Here is a 20,219-nt window from a genome sequence, read left to right as displayed (position 1 = left end):
GTATGAGAGCCTTCTTGAGGATTTCTTGTAGTGGAGGACTTTTGGTTACAAATTCCCTTAACTTTTGCTTGTCTGGAAAAGATTTAATTTCTCCCTCATATCTGAAGGATATTCTTGCTGGATAGAGTATTCTTGGCTGAAGATTTTTATCTTTTAAAGTTTTGAATATGTTACTCCATTCTCTCCTAGCTTGTAAGGTTTCTGTAGAGAAATCTGCTGAAAGTCTGAAAGGAGTTCCTTTGTAGGTTATTTTCTTCTGCCTTGCTGCCCTGAGTATTCTTTCTTTGTCTTTCCTTTTTGCCATTTTTACTACTACATGCCTTGCAGTAGGTCTTTTTGCATTGACAAATCTAGGAGATCTGAAAGCTTCCTCTACACACATTTCTTCCTCAATCCCCAGATTTGGGAAGTGTCTCTTCTATAATTTCATTAAGCACACTTTCTACTCCATTTTCCTTTTCCACGTTCTCGGGAATTCCTATGATCCTTAAATTCTTTCTCCTCATTGAATCCGCTGTCTCTCGGAGATTTTCCTCATTCTTTTTAATTCTTAGTTCTCTTTCTTCCTCTGTCTGGAGCCATTCAGCCTATCTTCGATTATGCTAATTTGCTCCTCTATGGTGTCTACACAGGCATTCAGGGAATCTGTATTCTGTTTTATCTGGTCCATTGTGTTTTTCATCTCTAGTAATTCTGTTTGATTCTTCTTTATAGTTTCAATCTCTTTTGTGAAGTAACTCCAGAACTCATTGGCTTATTTCTCTATCTTTCTCTCTAGCTCACTGAGTTTTCTGATTATAGCTACTCCGAACTCCTTATCACTTAGTTTACCTATTTCCAAGTCCTCAGGACTTAATTCCATGTTTTTATTGTTTTCCTTTTGGTTTGGAGCTTTTATAAACTGCTGGATGGTAGAGGAGCGGTTTTTTCACATGATGGTAGAATTTGGTTGCAGTTACAGCCTGTTGCCACTAGATGGGGGTCGAGAACGGCATGTTCTGAGCTCTCTGCCTTCGGGCAAGATGGCGGCACTCAGCATGGTTTGCTGGGGGTGAGGGGCTGTTTTTCTCACACGCCAATCTGGATTCATATCAGTTCTGTTATCTGGTCTCCCGGGGTCCTGGCTTTATGGGGTCCCCGCGCACGGAAGCTCTCCCCTGTCAGCAGGTTTCCACTGTACCGGCGGCGGGAGTCACGGATGATCCCCCGGTCATGCAGCCCCTCCCCCGCTCCTTCCCGCACCCGCGGCAGCGATCCCAGTCCCTAGGAGAGGGAGAGAAGTTCTCTCTTACCCCGTTCCAGCTCTTCCGAGGCCGGCTGCAGCCTCTCCATCCTCCGTCTTTTTGGTGCTGTAGGTCTCTGACGGTCTGGCATTAGGTTTATTAGCTGAAATTCAGTTTTTTCCAATCCTTTGTTGTAGTTTGGAGGGGAGAGAGTCCCGGGTCAGCTCACCCCGCCATTTTGCCAAAGCCTTACTCCCCAACTCTCATTTCTTGAGAGAGAAATGGGCTTCTAACTTACTGAAGCCATTTTTGTTGTTCCTCAACAATTTTTAAGACAGTAAAGTGGTCTTGAGACTAAAAGTTAGAGAACTGCTAACTGTAGAGTTCCCTTTTTCACATAACAGGATCCTCTTTCTTTTAGCTATGAAGAGGTTCCCTGGGAAGTTGGATATAATTTATCTTAATACTTATACTCCCCTGTCAAAGTGCACAGTTTGCTTAGACATAGTTACAATATGATTTATTTACTATATGTTTTATGTATTCTAAATACATCACAGCAGATGTAATTATCTCTGTCAATTAAATGACAGAACTGAGATCTCATTGAAGATAGGATCATTTCTCTATATAATAGCCATGCTATTAATCCTCATCAAGATATAATTTCCCACTAAATTTATAAGCAGAACATGAAGTTGATGACTGTTAGTAAAAGAGAGAAGTATGGGGCAAACTTCACCTATATCTTTATCTTGTAGGTCAGCTTTACAGGTTATATCGTAGATCGGTTCTCTTGCTTATTACCATGCTTAGGGAGATGATAATAACTAACATTTATTGAGTGGTTACTATGTGCCAGGCCCTGTTCTAAGCATTTGATATATATTAAGTCATTTAATAATAAACTAATAATAATCCTATGAAGTACTTATTATTATCACCATTTTATAGATTAAGAAATTGAGGCACAGTGAGGTACCACTTACCTAAATCAACAAGTAATAAGCAGCAGGAAGGATATTCTATGTGAGGTAGAAAATAGTAATTTCTCTTTCATTTAAGCCCTGGGCATAGATGCTTCAAAGCATCTGGCTGGACTGAGGGATAAGGGGGTAGGGAAGAGTAAGATAAACTGATTTTTGAACTATCTAAGGACCCTTAAAAATTCTTCCTTGCTCCTTAAGACAGAGGAGTTTCTTTTCTATATGCCTCAGAGAGGACTGCAATTAATTTAAAAATAGTTTTATCAACAAATGAATCACCCAACCTGGAAGCTGTTTTACTGGTGCTTGATTTGACAAGAACTACCTGGCAGGAGTAGGGAGGAGAATCCTAGGTAGGCTGATAAGGTACCATGGGAAACAATTATTAGATCTTTCAAATTTAAATCTTACCATAAACTTCTTAAGGCTAGTCCTGTGACAGGAGTTTGGTGAGGTAGGTAAAGAAGTTCAAAAAAATTCAAGTAAATCTCTGGGGTGCTCGGTTTTCACACAGAAACCAAGGTCAACAGTAGCAAATTTGACAGCACCCAAATAATACAATACAGTTCACAAAAATATACAATTAACAATTTTAAGCTAAACAAAGTACTGTACCTGTGGAAGATTTTCTGCATCCAGAACTAGGTCAAAGTTTGCTTTGGATTGTGAGCTCTGCCCCTTGCTTCTTTCAGCTGTAGTTTACCTCTATCAGCTGTACTGATTTGATCCTATCTAATTAGACAGAGTCGTCTCTAGTCTATGTCTTAAAAAGAATGACCAGATATTCTTATTTGTCCTGATTTTTTAAAGCAGTAATTTTTTGCTCCTCGAAATGAAATCTTGTCTCATACCCCGATTTGTAAAACAGAGAAAGAAAATGTACTCAAAATAAAACCTGGGTGACAGAAAGATCAGTGGTTGCCTACTGACTGGAGGGAGGGGATGGTGGTGGGAAGATAAGAGAGATGCAGAAAGACAAGGGTGGGAGGAATTTCAAGGAGAAATGAGGAAACTTTTGGGGGTGATGGATATATTCATCATCTTGATTGTGGTAATAGTTTCATGGGTGTATATATGTCAAAGCTTATCAAATTATTTATCTTAAATATGTGGTTTATTGCATGTCAATTATACTCCAACAAAGTTGTTTACAAACACAAGAGAAAATCTGCTCCAGTTCTTGCTCTCTCACCCAACACTGTGCTCCCCAGCTTCCTACACTTGGATCCAGCACTCCATGAAAAAGAACAGTTTGAAAACTTCTGATTTTTAAGATTTCCTTAAATAATAATGACATGCTTTGCTTAGGTCATCAATCAGTACATTTATGTGTCTCTAGAGATAACGTGATATTGTATTGCTCAGTCTTCATTTTGTTTATAAAGCTCTCTCGAAAAGTGTAACATTAGAGCAAAGTTAATGGATAATAAGAAAGTATAAATCTTGGCAAGGTAATGGGAAGGAGACTGGAGATAAACATGAGAAGCAAAATAAATTTTCCATTTGTAATATATACTCAATGATGCCTGGGAGAGACATCTAACTGAACTGATTAAAAAGAAATATTAAATGTCCATATTTTACAGATTTTCAAGGCTATTTGCTTGTCACAAAAAGTTCAGAGACAGCATAAAAACAAATGCTTAAAAATTCTTTGGCTGTAAGAAACTGATTCTTGATATTTAGGTATAGGCTTAAAATTTACATTAGATGTAATATAAATTAAGATACTAGGAGAACTTATTTACGTATACCTGCTTTGTTCCCAAAAGTATCTTATATTAAGCCAAATAACATTAATTACTAAATTAAATAATTTAACTAAGTTAATAGATTAGAGGATGTCAAAATAAAAAAAGCAAAATTCTTCCTTAGTAGTAAAGTATAGTATATTTCAGTCTAACTCTGAAACCAATATACATAATCCATATCATTAAATATTGAAAGCAAGCAATTTTATTACCAAATTAGGGTGCTGTGATGCAGTAAGAAATACTAAGGTGCACATATACTCACGACTCCCAACATCCTCTACAAAAGTCATGTCCACAGGGCATATCCACTGGGTCTTCAAATACAGAAATGCTGCACATACAAATGTCACACTGGAGATGAAGAAGAACAATGATTTAAACAAAGCCACACTTTGGAGAGAAAACAATATATTCATTTGTTCATTAGTTTAAGGCAAAAAACTAGTGTAGTAATTATAAAAAGTGTTTCATACTTATAAAGGAAGTTAAAGTTAGTGTGCCTACCTTTGAATAATAAATATCATGCCTACCTCATTATAAACTGCTGTGGGATTTAAATGTTTTAATGTAAAAGTCAAACACTTAAATTCCAAATTTATGCATTAAATTAATAAGCAACTACACATTTGGAAAAGGAAGTACAAGAAACAAATCATTACAATCTATTCAGGTCAAGATCAAATTGCCTGTTGCAAAATAACCACTTCCAATATCAGTCCTTCACTCTCTACTCCCCTCAGAAGATCTACAGAAACAGGGTAACTTTGTTTTTTCAATACAGCAACTCAGGATATTCAGAGCAGCAATTTAAGGATTTCTACCCAGGGAACTCTGCTACAAAACGCTGTATTTTCTAAACAATGACTTACTAGAAGCAAACATTATAATGGTACAGACACGAACTACAGAAGTAGAATTGTTTTCCAAGAAGGCCTAGACAAAACCTGGAGTGCTTTCATATGAGTGGCTGAATCATTCAAGAAACGCCAAGATTTCCCATAACAGTACACCAATGGTATGCCAATTAAAAATGCAGAAGACAGTAGTATTGTTTCTCAGGAAAAAACAAACATTTATTCTAGAAATGTATCTAGATGACAAACTCCAGAAGGTTTACTGAACCAAATCCATAACTATCAATATATTATAAATGCCTACAAGAAAACAAAAAACACAGTTTCGTATGTTTGGTTTAAAGTGCCTATTACAAACTTAACTTTTAACATTTCAGTGTGGTGTGTTTAAAACTTTAAGCAACTGGAGCTTTTTTTTTTTTTTTTGGTGAGGAAGATTGTCCCTGAGCTAACATCTGTGCCCATCTTCCTCTATCTTGTATGTGGGATGCCACCACAGCACGGCTTGATGAGTGGTGTGTAGGTCCACACCCAGGATCCTAACCCATGAACCCTGGGCTGCCAAAGCAGAGCATGCAAACTTAACCACTACACCACTGGGCCAGCTCCTAAGCAAATGGAGCTTTTTTTCTTTCTCTCTTTTTTTTTTTTGTTGAGGAAGATTAGCCCTGAGCTAACAGCCGCCACCCTCCTCTTTTTGCTGAGGAAGACTGGCCGTGAGCTAAAATCTGTGCCCACCTTCCTCTACTTTATATGTGGGACACCGGCCACAGGCATGGCTTGACAACTGGTGCACAGGTCTGCACCTGGGATCTGAACCAGTGAACCCCAGGCTGCCGAAGCAGAATGTGTGACCTTAATCGCTGCGCCACCAGGCCGGCCCCAGCAAGTGGAGCTTTTAAGTGAAAATATAGTAGATGGTTTTCTCAAAGTCTTTTATGTTTTCTGTTTTGAAATGAGAAAAGAAAACCTTTTGTTTTTCGATCTGTAATTCAGAGATCACAAAAATATTCTGTGATAATGAATATTTACCAAAGCATGAAATAATTGAACCCATTAAGAAGGGTATAGGATTCAATTACAAGAACACGACTAGAGATTCCATGAAACAATATTAAATAATTCAAAAGCTAAAAGACTAAACACAAAACCATGAGCAGTACATTGAATACCAAACCATACCAAACTGGTGTCCAAATCCCCAGGAGATAAACTGATTTCATCTGGAGAGGTGACAGAAGACCGTGTAGTCCTTGGAGTTCTTGGAGAAGGGAGTGTGTCCCAGGCATTATACCCACTTGGTGGTGGAGTTGGCATTTGAACACCTGATCGTTGGCAGCAGTTCTCTGGGTTGGACATCCAAGCTTCAAGTAATTTCTCCCTGTCCCAGTCTTTAAGAAAAATGGAATAGATATCTCTCAAAAAAGAGAAAATATGGTGATTTTTTTTAAAGATTTTTTATTTTTCCTTCTTCTCCCCAAAGCCCCCCGCTATATAGTTGTATATATTTTTAGTTGTGAGTCCTTCTAGTTGTGGCATGTGGGACGCTGCCTCAGCGTGGCCTGATGAGTGGTGCCATGTCCGTGCCCAGGATCCGAACTGGCGAAACCCTGGGCCACCAAATCGGAGAGCATGAACTTAACCACTCGGCCATGGGGCAAGCCTCTATGGTGACGTTTTAAGAGCTTGTTAGTAACAAAAGAAAGTGAGGATGAATTAAAGAAATATAGGTCATCTAAGGAAGAAAAGTTATTTAAATATCAAGGTAGTCATTGCAAATGATATTCAGGTATGTCATATATTAATATTTTTAAAGGAAATTTAAACTTTTATAATCTACTGAGGCTTATAACCCTGTCAATATCTAACAATACCATCAAAACTTCCAGTCATTTCTACTAATCATCAAAAGATGTGGCTCACACATCACTTTTAGAATTTGCTAAATTTTTGTTGGCATAAGTTTGATTTAGCCATTTTACTCTTTCAAAAAATATGTAATTTTGCAATTGGCCTCACTGGTTTCAAGTTGTAAAATGATTACACAGCTCACTATAAACATGTCAAAATGCCAACAAGAAGTCCTAAAAATCATTTGGTAAGCAGCTTGAAAACAGAAGGAACTTCTGAAGGGATTATAGTTATAAATAAAGTTTTGGTGAATTAGTATAAATTCTGTATTAAGTAAGCTCGAATCTGGTATAACTAAAAAAGAGGGCCGGCCCCATGGCCGAGTGGTTAAGTTCACAAGCTCCGCTGTGGTGGCCCAGGTTTTCGCAAGTTCATATCCTGGGCACAGACATGGCACTGCTCGTCAGGCCACGTTGAGGCAGTGTCCCACAAGCCACAACCAGAAGGACCTGCAACTAAGATATACAACTATGTACCAGGGAGATCTGGGGAGATGAAGTAGAAAAAAAAAGATTGACAACAGTTGTTAGTTCAGGTGTCAATCTTAAAAAAAAAAAAAAAAAGATTATCTCCTATGAACACTTTTAAAATAGCCAAGTGAAGCATGTTATTATAAAGTCCAGAGCCATAAAAACCTAACTCTTTAAAAACAATAAACTAAAATATCCAATTATTTTGCTAGGTGTGATAGTTCTGTAAAGTTACAGAATATCATGCTGTGGTTTGGGGGGATAAAAAATAAGATTGGGGGGCTGGCCCCGTGGCTGAGTAGTTAAGTTCGCACGCTCCACTGCAGGCGGCCCAGTGTTTCGTTGGTTCGAATCCTGGGTGCGGACGTGGCACTGCTCATCCAACCACGCTGAGGCAGCATCCCACATACCACAACTAGAAGGACCCACAACGAAGAATATACAACTATGTACCAGGGGGCTTTGGGGAGAAAAAGGAAAAAATAAAATCTTTAAAAAAAAAAAATAAGATTGGAAATAGGGGTCAGATTACAAAGAGGAAGAAAAATTCAACAACTGAAAAAAACTGCATTTGAGTACACTCCAGGAAATGTTGCTAAATGGACCTCAGTGTTTTAATAGGTCATTATTACTCACTTAGAAAGTTAAAATACTTTTCTTAGAACAGTATGATTATTTTTTAAAAGACTCCATTATGTCACTTTTCAATAAAGGAAAAAGAGAACTATTATAATTTGCATACACAGATATTAAATATGCTAAATTTTAGTCTTATCTACTACAAATATTTTTCAGCACAATTTCTGTTTGGATTCTATCACATCATTCATTTAGCAAATATTTACTGAATGCCTTTTATGTGGCATGTACTATGTCAGGCAGTAGTGATACAATGGGAGGAAAAACTAGGCACAGTTCCTGCCTTCATGGAACTTACGCTCTAGAAAGGAGAAAGACATTAAGTAAAATCAACACAGAAAAAACAAGTCATCTGGGGGCTGGTCCTGCAGCCAAGTGGTTAAGTTCACGAACTCCACTTTGGCGGCCCAGGGTTTCGCCGGTTCAGATCCTGGGCGCGGACATGGCACCACTCATCAGGCCATGTTGAGGCAGTGTCCCATATGCCACAACTAGGAAGGACCCACAACTAAAAAAATATGCAACTATATACTGGGGGGATTTAGGGAGAAAAAGCAGAAAAAAAAAAAGAAGATTGGCAACAGTTATTAACTCAGGTGCCAATCTTTCAAAAAAAAAAAAATTCATCACTGTCAGAAGCACCATGAAGAGAATCCCAGTCAGGGAGGTCAGAGAGGGTGACTGAGGATACGGCCAGGAACAGACCTCTGAAGGATGAGTGGGCATTAACTTGGTAAAAGAGAGAGGAAAAGACATTCTAAACAGATGGTACATGGTATGTCCAAAGGCCTTGTGGCAGCAGGGAAGGTGGCATCCTTGTAAAATTAAAATGATCAATGCAGCTGGAGCACGGAGACCAAAAGGGAAGCACTGTGTGAGACGAGGCTGAAGAAACAGGCAGGGGCTAGACCACGCAGAACTTTTTAATAACACTTCTATCATCAGCTTAGGAGTGATAGGAAATCAGTGAAAAGCTGGACTTGGGGTTAGGAAGGACAGGTTGTCATGATTAGATTTGAAAAGATCATTCTGAGTACAGTATGGAAAAACAAATACACAAAAAAACTGGATACGGCAAGAGTGGAGGGAAGGTAGACCACATAGCAAGCTATTGGGTAATATACATGAGAGATGATGGCAGCTAGGGCCAGATGGTTGGTTGCAGCAGAGATGAAGAGAAAGGGAGAAGTTTAAGATTTGGGAGGTGAAATAGACAATTTGGTGACAACAGGATATAGGGTCTGAAGGAGAGGAAATGTCAAAGTTAGTATCTCAGGTTTACCCAGTTGGTTAGTTGGTTCTGCCATCTATGCAAATAGGGAATACTAGAGAATCAGGTACAGGGAAGAGCATGATTTCAGTCTTATACATGATGTTTAAGGTGCTTGTGAGATATCTTAGAGGTGCTTTCAAATAGGCAGTTATACATAAGAGTTCAGAAAGAGGTCTAGTTCAGAGGGAGAAATCTATACCTAGAAAAGCCTTGAAAGAAGATATCATTTTCTAGAAAGAGAGCAGAGTGAGAAGATGTGGATCACTGATGTTTGATTGCCCAAAGAAGACAATTAGTCTCCAAAGGAGCTTAAAAAATACTTCAATATAAATTTATTCTAAGCATAAGCCAATTAGCTTTGGTCTTATATTTTGTAAATTTTACTTATTTTCTCATTAGGTAGCATTCAATTATATAAATTACTTTTGTTACTGAGGAAATACTCAGAGAATGACCTTTGTATTCCTAACAGAGCCTTCCTCAAAATTCAATTACTACTTAGTAAATACTGCCAAACATTTCTGTCTTCTGCTTAATCCAGATCAACTTCATTACTTTGGGACTAAATTTGACAACAGATAATATAATACTCAAATTTATTTTCCTGTGTAAAGCTGAATACATGTTACCAAGGATACAATCTATAAATCTTCCAAATAGTTCAGTTTAATAGCTCTGAAACAGAGCCTATCCTAGTTTGAGAGCAATTCGTGTAAACCGTAGCTCTGTGCACTATTTTATTTACTAACATCATTTATCTCTGCAAATCTTATTTGATTATCAAATGTCACTGATATTACCTAAACAATATACAAGAGATGTCCATTTGAAAACCTGCATTAGCCTCTATTTATTTCTTAATAGGGAAATGAAATATAGAACTCTTCAGTTATCAAAAAAGCTATCACACTGGGGCTGGCCCAGTGGTGAGGTAGTTAAGTTCGTGCTCTCTGCTTTGGCAGCCTGGGGTTTGCAAGTTCAGATCCCGGGCATGGACCTACACACTGCTCATCAAGCCATGCTGTAGTGGCATCCCACATACAAAATAGAGGAAGACTGGCACAGACGTTAGCTCAGGGACAACCTTCCTCAAGCAAAAACAGGAAGACTGGCAATGGATGTTAGCTCGGAGATAATCTTCCTCACCAAAAAAAAAAAAATTTATCACATAATAGACAAATGCCAAGTAGGAAAATTCAATCAGATATGACCTTATTAGAACTGATCCCTATTATGTGAAAGAAGTAACTTAGGGAAGTATCAATGGAGTAAAAATAGAGTTGACCATTTAATAATTCTTGATTAAACATATACAAACAAGTAGAGATAAAAATGTTCCCTTTATTTCCTTAAAGATTGGCACCTCAGCTAACAACTGTTGTCAATCTTCTTTTTTTTTTTCCTTTTTCTTCTTCTCCCCAAATCCCTCAAGTACCTAGTTGTGTATTTTAGTTGTAGGTCCTTCTAGTTGAGCTATGTGGGACGCCATCTCAGCATGGCCTGATGAGTGGTGCCATGTCTGCACCCAGGATCCGAACCAGCAAAACCCCAGGCTGCCGAAGTAGACCACGTGAACTTAACCACTTGGCCACAGGGCCAGCCTAAACATGTTCCTTTCAATTACAATAAAATTACTGGTAAAGTTAGCCTTAGATTCTATATAATATTCTAACTGAGAGTCATTATACATTATATCATCTAGCTGAATGTAGATACCTGTAGCAGAAATGGCTTTAATTACACAAAAATGCTGCAGTGTAGAACTGTTGCTTACAGTTAAAGGTGGGCATGTTGCTGAATTCTGGCCAATGGAATATGTGTAGGAGTGATGCATATGCCATTTCCAGGACTGGCTCAAAAAACTTCCCACACTTATTTCTCCATGCTCTTTTCCCTTTCTGACTGGTTGGCTGGAATGGAGATAATCCCTAGGGCAACCTCAGAAGCCATTTTAAGATGGCAGAGTCTCAGGGCCCTTTTTTTTTTTTTCCCGAGGAAGATTAGCCCTGAGCCAACTACCCCCAGTCCTCCTCTTTTTTTGCTGAGGAAGCCTGGCCCTGAGCTAACATCTGTGCCCATCTTCCTCTATTTATATGTGGGACGCCTACCACAGCATGGCGTGCCAAGTGGTGCCATGTATGCACCCGGGATCCGAACCGGCGAACCCCAGACCGCCAAGAAGGGGAACGTGCGCACTTAACCACTGCGCCACCAGGCCGGCCCCACCTTGAATAACTGTGTGGAGCAGAGTGCCTGTCCTACTCCTAACTTTAATGGAAAAGCTTTGGACTATTAAATGACTAATAAATGTTTACTGTGTTTGAGCCTACACTTTCGTTTCAGCAGTTAGCCTACCCTGACTAATGCACTGTCATGGTTCCCAATGATGAACAGCTTCCACTTTTCTGCCAGTTCTATGTTATATTTAAATGTACTCTCTGTATGTAAAATCTCAAGCAAAGAGTAGGGTATACTTTCTTGTGCTGTGAACCTTACCCTAAAGAAACACAATTTAAGGTATTTTGTGTTTCTTTACAGTTTTTATATTATGATTGTTAAGCATTATTACTGGCTAAAAAGAAAATATTTTATCTTTAAATTCTATAAAGCTGTTCTGAATTCCTTAGTTTCACTTTTGACCCAGGTCTAAATTTTTTTCGAAAGGATTTACTTCAAAGTTTATAAAGATGACAATGGAGAGATACAGTTTTATAATAAAAAGGTGATTTTTCAAAAAATATATAAAGATTTCAGGTATATTATCTATTCTTTCTGTAACTATTTTCTGAGGGCTTAATGTATGTCAGATATTGTAGAAACAAACAAAAAACACCCCAAAAAAGCTGTCCTCTAAGAGCTTCTAGGTTAATGAAGAGGAAAAGCAAATAAACAGATTATTACAATATTGTATTTTAAGTGTATGACACATATATGTATGGGATATAACAGGAATAGACAGGAAGGGTCTCACTGTAGACTTGGGAACACATACCGAGAAGAGGTTTCCTGGAACAGGTGATTTCTAAGGCCAAGTAAGAGTGGCTAAGAAATGGGGAGATTGACGGCTCAGGTGAAGAAGCCTGGATCATGAAGGTGTACTGAAGAGTTGGATGGTTTTAAGTCTGTGGAGAGCCAGTGAACAGTTTTCAGCAGGGAGTGGCATGCTCAAATACGCATTTAAAAAAAATGGCCTAATGGCAATATGAAAAATTAATAGAGCGCAAGAGGAATGGCAACACTGGAGACTAGACTCAGGAGACTACAATTTAGATGAAAAATAACAACAGCCTGAATTTAAGTCAGTGGCAGAGGGGATGGAAAGAGCTAGAGAGGGTGGGGGAGGATAAGAGATATTTAGGAAGAGAAATGATGAGAGTGTGGTCAAATGTAGTAGAGATGGAGGAGTAAAATACAGCTTTCCAGTTTTTGGCTAGGCTAATTAGATAAATATTGATGCCCAAGTATCAAAACAGTGGGAGAAATGATGAGTTTGGGTGTGGACACCTAGACTGAGGAGAAAATGTTAAATAGACATTTAGAACAATAACCTCAAATGCTTTATTAAAGTCAGTGTATCTACAGATACACTACTATTTAGGTGGTTTTTGAAACCACTGGTTTCTTAGATAAATGTGCACAGCAATGTTTCTCAGAGAGTGGTCCACTTGGTAGACTTGTTTACAATATCTCTTTCTATGCCTCATCCCTCACCTAATGACTTAGAATCTCTGGAAGCAGCCATAGGAATCTCTCGTTAGTTTTCCAGGCAATTCTCATTTATACTAAAATTTAAGAGCCACCGGTGTATAAAGTGGAAAAGAGTGTCAAGTATAGAACCCGGGAAAATATCAATATTAAAGGCAGTGATTCTAGAGGGTTATATACCAAATTATACACAGTGCTGATCAAGGGATGATGAAATATGGAGTTATAGATTTATAGTGAAAATAGACAGGTAACCTCAATGACCGGACTAGAATAGCCACTTACCTTCCTCTTTTTAAAAATAATTTTTAAATCAGAAAAAACTTGTCTTTGAAACCAGCCAAACTGTCAAATACCAAGTGTGCAATGAGAGGGTTCAGCTCAGCATGTGACAACTCTCAGAACAGCTGCCTTAAGTACCACAGAGAACTTACAACAAGCTGAGTACTTTTCCTAAGCAGAGTTGGTAATGTCCTCAAAAAAGAAACCTTAAGTGGGATAGAACATTCCTGTGTTGACTCTATAATTTCACTGTGTGCATTTCATGGTGAGAAACAGCTTTTACATAAAGTAAATACATGTGACAATACTGATAACATAATTGCTAGGTAGTTAATTGACTTTAGTAAAAATTATTGTCAAAACCAGGACTAGGACTATGGATTCCAATTCTCAACCCTGCTCGAATCACACACATTGCTAAAATTAGACAATGTATAAGCTGATTTACAACCTTGATTTTTAAAAAGAAATTTCCTATTTCTCTTCTATGATTTATAGCCAGTTTATTCCTCAAAATACAAAATGTTATGAGGATGCTGAGTATGCAGCAGCCTCTGCACAAAAAAACCCCTTTGCCTTGTTCACCAAACTATTTTATTTTATATTGAAATAATAAAATAGCCATCTTTTAACTCCGAAAAGTTTCAAAAGGCACTCATGTTATCAGAAGCATAAGACATTTCTTTCATTACCATGAGCTCGAAGTAAAGCTTCAGCAGTGAATAACGGAGCCTGAAGCATGTCTGCGGTTTCCACAATAAGCATATCTTTCAATTTACGTAGATCCTGAGGTCTTAATCCTTCATATGGCTTTGAAAAGAAGAAAAATAAAGTTAACTTAGCTATTATACTCTTAGGAAGTTCTAAATGACCATAAATAAATATGTCTGATTATCATTTATTTAATCTTCCAGTTTCAGTGTGGTTATTAAACTTTGAAAGGCTTTGTATGCGCCACTACCATAGACTGCAAACTGCTCTTTCACAAGTCTTTTTTAAGCTGGAAAGTAGATACCAGGGCTTGCGTACCTCACAAGTCTATAACGACAAGACCATTTTATACTTCAGTTTTAAAAATCTGTATAATATAAAAAAGTATTAGAAATAAAAACCTATAATCCCACCACTGAACAATAATCATGATTAAAGTTCTCAAGTATTTTTATTCTGTCTTTTCTTTTCGTAAATTATTTGTGTGTGTATCTATGTGTGTTCATTTAGGCACAGTTTTAATCACTGAACCATAAAACATTTTATACTTATGAAGATCCAATTTGGATTGCTAGTGGGATTATATGATACTTACTAATCAATTTGGAGAGAAGTGGACCATGCCATACTACTCAGACTTCTTACTCATAAACATATTATCTGTTTATTCAAATGTTCGTTAATGCTTCTTAGTCATACGGGTACTGTATCACCTCAGATTTTTAATTCTTTTATCTTTTATCATTTTTTCTGCTTTCATCAGAAAACATAAAGAATAAAATTGCAAGTGTCTCACTATCCAGAAACAATTATTGATAACGTTTTCGCCATAATTGTTTCAAGTCTTTTTTAAAACAAAATGAAACAAAGGAAGCAAAACTTTCTAAAAGCTAAAATAACCTGTGACATGTTTTCCCCATTACATTCCTCTAATTTTCTCCATCCTCACTTATGGCAATCACTATCGTGAATTTGATTTATAGCTGTCATGATTTTCTGGCATAACATTATATATATATCTCACCAGGCAATTTGCTTTTCTTTATTTTTATTCAATATTGCGTTTTTATTATTAATATTGATACACATACCTATTTTAATCCTTTAAATAGATGTAACCAGCTTACTGCGCTAAGCAGAGAACTAAAGGCTATTGCTTAAAAGGCAGCAGAAATCCCCAAGTACTTATCAGAACAACAACCAGTGAGGCTGTTCTCTGGTAGCATCTGTCAGTCTCCAGACAGCTCTGGGCAGATAGCAAACCTCATCTATTGCAGTTGATTTTACAGATACTTTAGAATTAGATATTATCTTTATTTCTTGCTTTGTCTTTTTGGTATCATGGAAACCATTTCATCAATTCTTACTTAACCCCATACGACTGGGACTTTATTCACCAGGGATAATTTCTCTCAGTTGACATGGTAAATTTCCTGATCCTTAGCTGTCTTCTGGCAGGGATGCATAGATAAGCAAAGACTGTATTAACGACAGAAAACACTGACAGACTTGACTGTGTAAAAATATGCCAAGATTTAAACATAAAAAGTGTATTACTTTTAATATATCTGGAATTTGTGACAATCAGTAAATTTAAAAAATCAAGTTATAAAAACACAAACATCCTTAAAATACAAACTCTTTACCTAGCAAATTGCCCAAGGTTAAAAACAAACCCAAACTCAATATGGTAAGGTTGTAGTGAGATGGCTCCTTGATATACTATGGGTAAAGATAAAAATTGGCACACCATTTAACAACCAAGCATCATATATCATGAACCTTTAAAACATTCATCTTTTGACCTAATAATTTTACTTGTAGGAATCTGTCCTAAGGTATAATCACAAATGTGGACAAAATGGGTCTTTTGCAACCTTACTTATAAAAGTGACAAAACGCAAGTAACCAAAACGTACATTAGGGGAGTTATAGGACATCTACATGTTAGAATAGTCAGCAGTCCTTTAAAATGACTTCCACAACAAGTTTGTAAATATCAAGAAGTGTTAAGGAAAAAAATCCTTACAGGATATAAAATATACAGTATCATCAGTGATGAAAAACAGAAGGCGATCTTGCAAAATATTACAAGTATTATTTATTAGTGGTAGAATAATGAATATTTTAAATTTTCATTCTGCTTCTTTTTATAAAGAGTATGTTTTACAGAAAAAAATTAATTAAAAAATAAAAGAAAAATCACTGGGAACGTTAAAGAGATTTCAACAATGGTGGAGCACACACTCAATCAGTCCAGGAAACAGCAGTGCTGTTCCTTTTAAAAATGATGGTGAAGACTTATGCTAAATGAATTTCATGTTACACTGCATTAATAGCCTATTGTACCTATATATGCATTCAGCTATACTACCAGGAATCTCTACATGGACCCATATTCTATGAATTTAATTAGAAAAAGAAGTAAAAATTTAACCGTAACTACATATATATGAATATCATTAACTAAAAAAAAAAAAAAAAAGAATGCAATTTAATCCAAACTATCCTTTCAAAAGCCTCTGAAATCACCATGTACAGTTTGCTTTAAGCTAATTTATGAACCACACTTTCCCTACAAAAACCTAACAAACCCTTTATGGTTAAATTTGTAGTGCTCACTCCAGTATAGAAGTTATACCCTACGTTTAACATTGCTTCTAGTTCTAGTGCTCCAAGTTCAGACTTGAGACTCCAGGTACTTCTCCTGCCTCAGCAATGAGAGTGAATATTTCTTAATATTATCAATGATGGCAACTGTATATTTCCTGGTATTATTTCCTTAATGTTCTTTTTTAGATTAACCATCATTCTACCTCATTCATGTCGAGTCAAACAAGATCTGATTTTAGATATATTGAGAAAGGGATAATATAAAGCAATCTGCACAGATTACCTTTTTAAAAAATGCACAGTTTTAAACTTAAGTAGGTTACACTTGAAGAAAAATAGTTCTTGAAGGAGAAAGACATACTGCCTTCATGAACACATAACAAATTCACTCCAAATCTCTGCAACAGAACTATAATTAGGTCATGTAAAGCATTTCAATACATTGCTCAGTCCCAAGTGGGCACTAACCCTCTCCTCTGCAGGAAGGATTAAAATGAAGGTGCCTTTCTCTTTCCTGTTGCAAAGCTAAACTGCTTCTATTTCCAGATTAAACACAAACCAGCAATAACCTTCAAAGCAGTCAGTAGTGATACAAAGAAAGAAAAAGGAAACTAATTTAAAAAGAAACAGTGAATGAAAGTGCCTCTTTTGCTTCAGTGCATACTATTGCTACCAAAATGCCAGTGAAGAAATAGGGAACAGCCCAGCATACAAACTGCACCACCGTGATGTCACATATAAAGGGATAATATCTTCAAAATCTGTTTCAGAAAAGACTGTGACAAAGAAGGTATGAAAGAAGAATTTGTTTTTATTTTTTCCACAATGAAAATAGCTTTCCCCTAATTATATAGGTAAAACATGTTCATAGTTAAAAAATGAAAAAAAGATATTTATTTCTTCAAATATATCAGTGATTGTTAAAAATTTAAAAGATGTGAAAGACACTCAGGGAAAGGAGAGCATATTTCAATGCCTCTTCATACCAGTCTCTCATTAGCTGATCCCTGAGCTTAGCCTGAGAGAGAGCGGGAAAGAATAGCTAGAGAAAGTCTTTAGGATTCTCAGACCCTTCCCTTTGTTTCAGTTTCCCCTCTCCTTACTCAGCTGTCCTTGTCTGGGCATCAAGACCTAGGCTACCCTGATCTGTATGTACTTTGACCTAAGAAGAAAGCAGCTTCTCCTGCAGAGTAGGTTATACCTGCTAACTAGAGTAGCCAGCTAAGGCAATGTCCAGTATATGGGTTCTCTCCCAGAAAAAGAGCCTTGAGCCTTCCTGACATGTAGACGTGGGCAGGGAGGGGTTCTTTAGATGGCTTTAATAGCAGCATATGGCTCAGATTTCCCTTCATTTACCCAGACATAGTCACAGAATCTACTCCTACAGAGCCTGACCCCTACCAGGACCAATACTCCCTAGTTTCTCTGTTCTCTCTTTGGAGGTTTAGATAAATTAAGCATACTCTTCCTAGCAAACACTCTAATATACATCACCTTGTTTTTATTTCTTTATGTGTCTGGCAAAATATTCACTCAGTTTTGTTGACCAATGGGATGAAGAAGCGGATTACTCATTTATAAACTAATCATCTGGAGAAAAGGATTAAATTAAAATGTGTCATGAAGAAATCACAGAGGTATAATATTATACTCTCCAGATCATTAACCAAATCAAGAAACTTAGTTAAAATAAACACCTCACCTTGGGAACATAAAATTTTATAAGATATTTATTAGGTAATTATGTAGTTTAATACAATTACATAGCAGGCCATGTAAAATTACTAGCATAGGCAGAATAATCCAAAAGTTGATCAGGGTCAAAGTAGACGGTAAAAAGTGAATTTTAAAGAAAGTACTGTTTTTGTTTTAATTTTTTAAAATTGTTACAAGACTCACATAACTTAAAATTAACCATTTTAAAGTGTATTCAGTGGCCTCTAGTACATTCACAATGTTGACAACCACCACCTGTATCTAGTTCCAAAACATTCTCATCACCCTAAAAGAAAACCCCATACCCATTAAGTAGTCACTCCCTATTCCCTCCTCCTCCCAGCCCCTGGCAACCACTAATGTGCTTCCTGCCTCTATGGATTTACTTATTCTGGATATTTCATACAATTGAAGTTATTCAATATGTGACCTTTTGTGTCTGCCTTCTTTCACTTAGCATAATGTTTTTGAGATTGATCCTATTTGTAGCATATATTAGTACTTCATTCCATGTTATGACTGAGTAATATTCCATTGTGTGTGTACCTCACATTTTATTTATCCATTCACCTGTTGACAGACATTTGGGTTGTTTTCAACTTTTGGCTACCGTGAATAGCGCTGCCATAAACATTTGTGTATAAGTATTTATTTACGAAAGTATTGTTTTTTACATTGTGAATTAGTAAACAAAAATATATCCAATATAGATTAAAAACAAAAAAACAAATCTAGAAAAAATACAGGGGCATATGATTATAATATTAGCAACACAAATTCAGAAGCCATAAAGCAAAAAAAATTTATACCTCTGAATATTCTAAAAGTGAAAAACTTAGGACATAGAAAAATACACAAAGTTCTCACAGAAAACATTAAGCAAACACAAACAATCCATAGAAAAAAGGAACAATCATTTCAAAGAATAATCAAAGAAATAAATTCAAACAGCTATCATCTATTTCTCCAAACTGGCAAAAAATAAAAACACTGATAATATCCAATGCTAGCAAAAATGTGAGGAAAGGAATTCTCTAATATACTACTGGAAGAAAAGAAAAGTGATATAATCTTTCAGGACAGTTTAACAGCATCTATTAAAGTTTAAAATGTACATATCTCAGGATCCATCAAACCAATTTCTACAAATTTATAGGGACTAAACCTTAAAAATGTGAATATAAATGCAATAACAATGATGATATGACCATTATGATTATAACAGCAGACACTTAGATAACACTTGTAATGAGTCAGGCACTGTTCTAAGTATTTACATTTATTAACTCATTTAAGGATCACTACAACCTATGAATTAGGGACCGTTATTATCTGTATTTTAAGGAAGACAGTGAATCAGAAAGATTAAGTAACTTGCTCAAGGTCACATAGTAAGTTGTGGGGCCAAGACATGAACTCAGTCAGTCTGGCTTCAGATCCACGTTTTTAACCACAATAATGACACAACTGGATAAAGATATATAAGTAACAAGTAGATAAATATCCTCTTTAGCCTTGTTTTTAATGGCAAAAATATCTAAATTATTTAAATGTTCATCAATAGGTAAGTGGTTAAAATATGTAGATCATATGTTCTGACCTGAGAAAGATATTCATGATATACTGTTAAGTTGAAAAAATATTTTAGCAGAACTCGATGTACTATATGACCTTACTTTTGCATTAAAAATTCTATATGCATATATGTTAGCTTAAGTCTGGTAGCTCACACAAGAAACTGTTACCACTCAGGGGTAGAGTCAGGAAGGAGGAAAGTTTTTACTTTTTTTTTTGTGAGGAGGATTGGCCCTGAGCTAACATCTGTTGCCAATCTTCCTCTTTTTGCTTGAGGAAGATTGTTGCTGAGCTAACATCTGTGCTAGCCTTCCTCTATTTTATATGTGGGATGCTGCCACACCATGGCTTGATGAGTGGTGTGTAGGTCCACACCCAGGATCTGTACCTGCCAACCTTAAGCCATCAAGGTGGAGTGTGCAAACTTAACCACTATGCCACTGGGCCAGCCCCGGAAAATTTTTACATTTTTTAGCAATAAATATTCATTATAAATTTTAGGAAATG

The 20,219-nt window shown here is 36.6% G+C and overlaps 1 protein-coding gene across 3 annotated transcripts in view; it reads right to left on the bottom strand.

Moving 5' to 3' along the window:
* The window catches only part of ANKIB1 (ankyrin repeat and IBR domain containing 1), a 134,375-nt gene that overhangs the window by 45,606 nt on the left and 68,550 nt on the right, over positions 1-20,219 (bottom strand). For all 3 annotated transcript variants that reach the window (XM_023639183.2, XM_023639184.2, XM_070265662.1), the window contains exons 5-7: positions 13,790-13,907; positions 6,000-6,208; positions 4,226-4,314 (exon numbers count right to left, since the gene is read on the bottom strand). In XM_023639183.2, coding sequence (XP_023494951.1) covers positions 4,226-4,314; positions 6,000-6,208; positions 13,790-13,907 — 416 coding nt within the window. The remainder of the gene's footprint in view (positions 1-4,225; positions 4,315-5,999; positions 6,209-13,789; positions 13,908-20,219) is intronic.

Source organism: Equus caballus, chromosome 4 (genome assembly GCF_041296265.1).
Source record: "Equus caballus isolate H_3958 breed thoroughbred chromosome 4, TB-T2T, whole genome shotgun sequence".
Lineage (NCBI taxonomy): Eukaryota > Metazoa > Chordata > Mammalia > Perissodactyla > Equidae > Equus > Equus caballus.
Note: the sequence above shows the minus strand (reverse complement) of the source record. Positions and strands in the feature narration are given on the sequence as shown.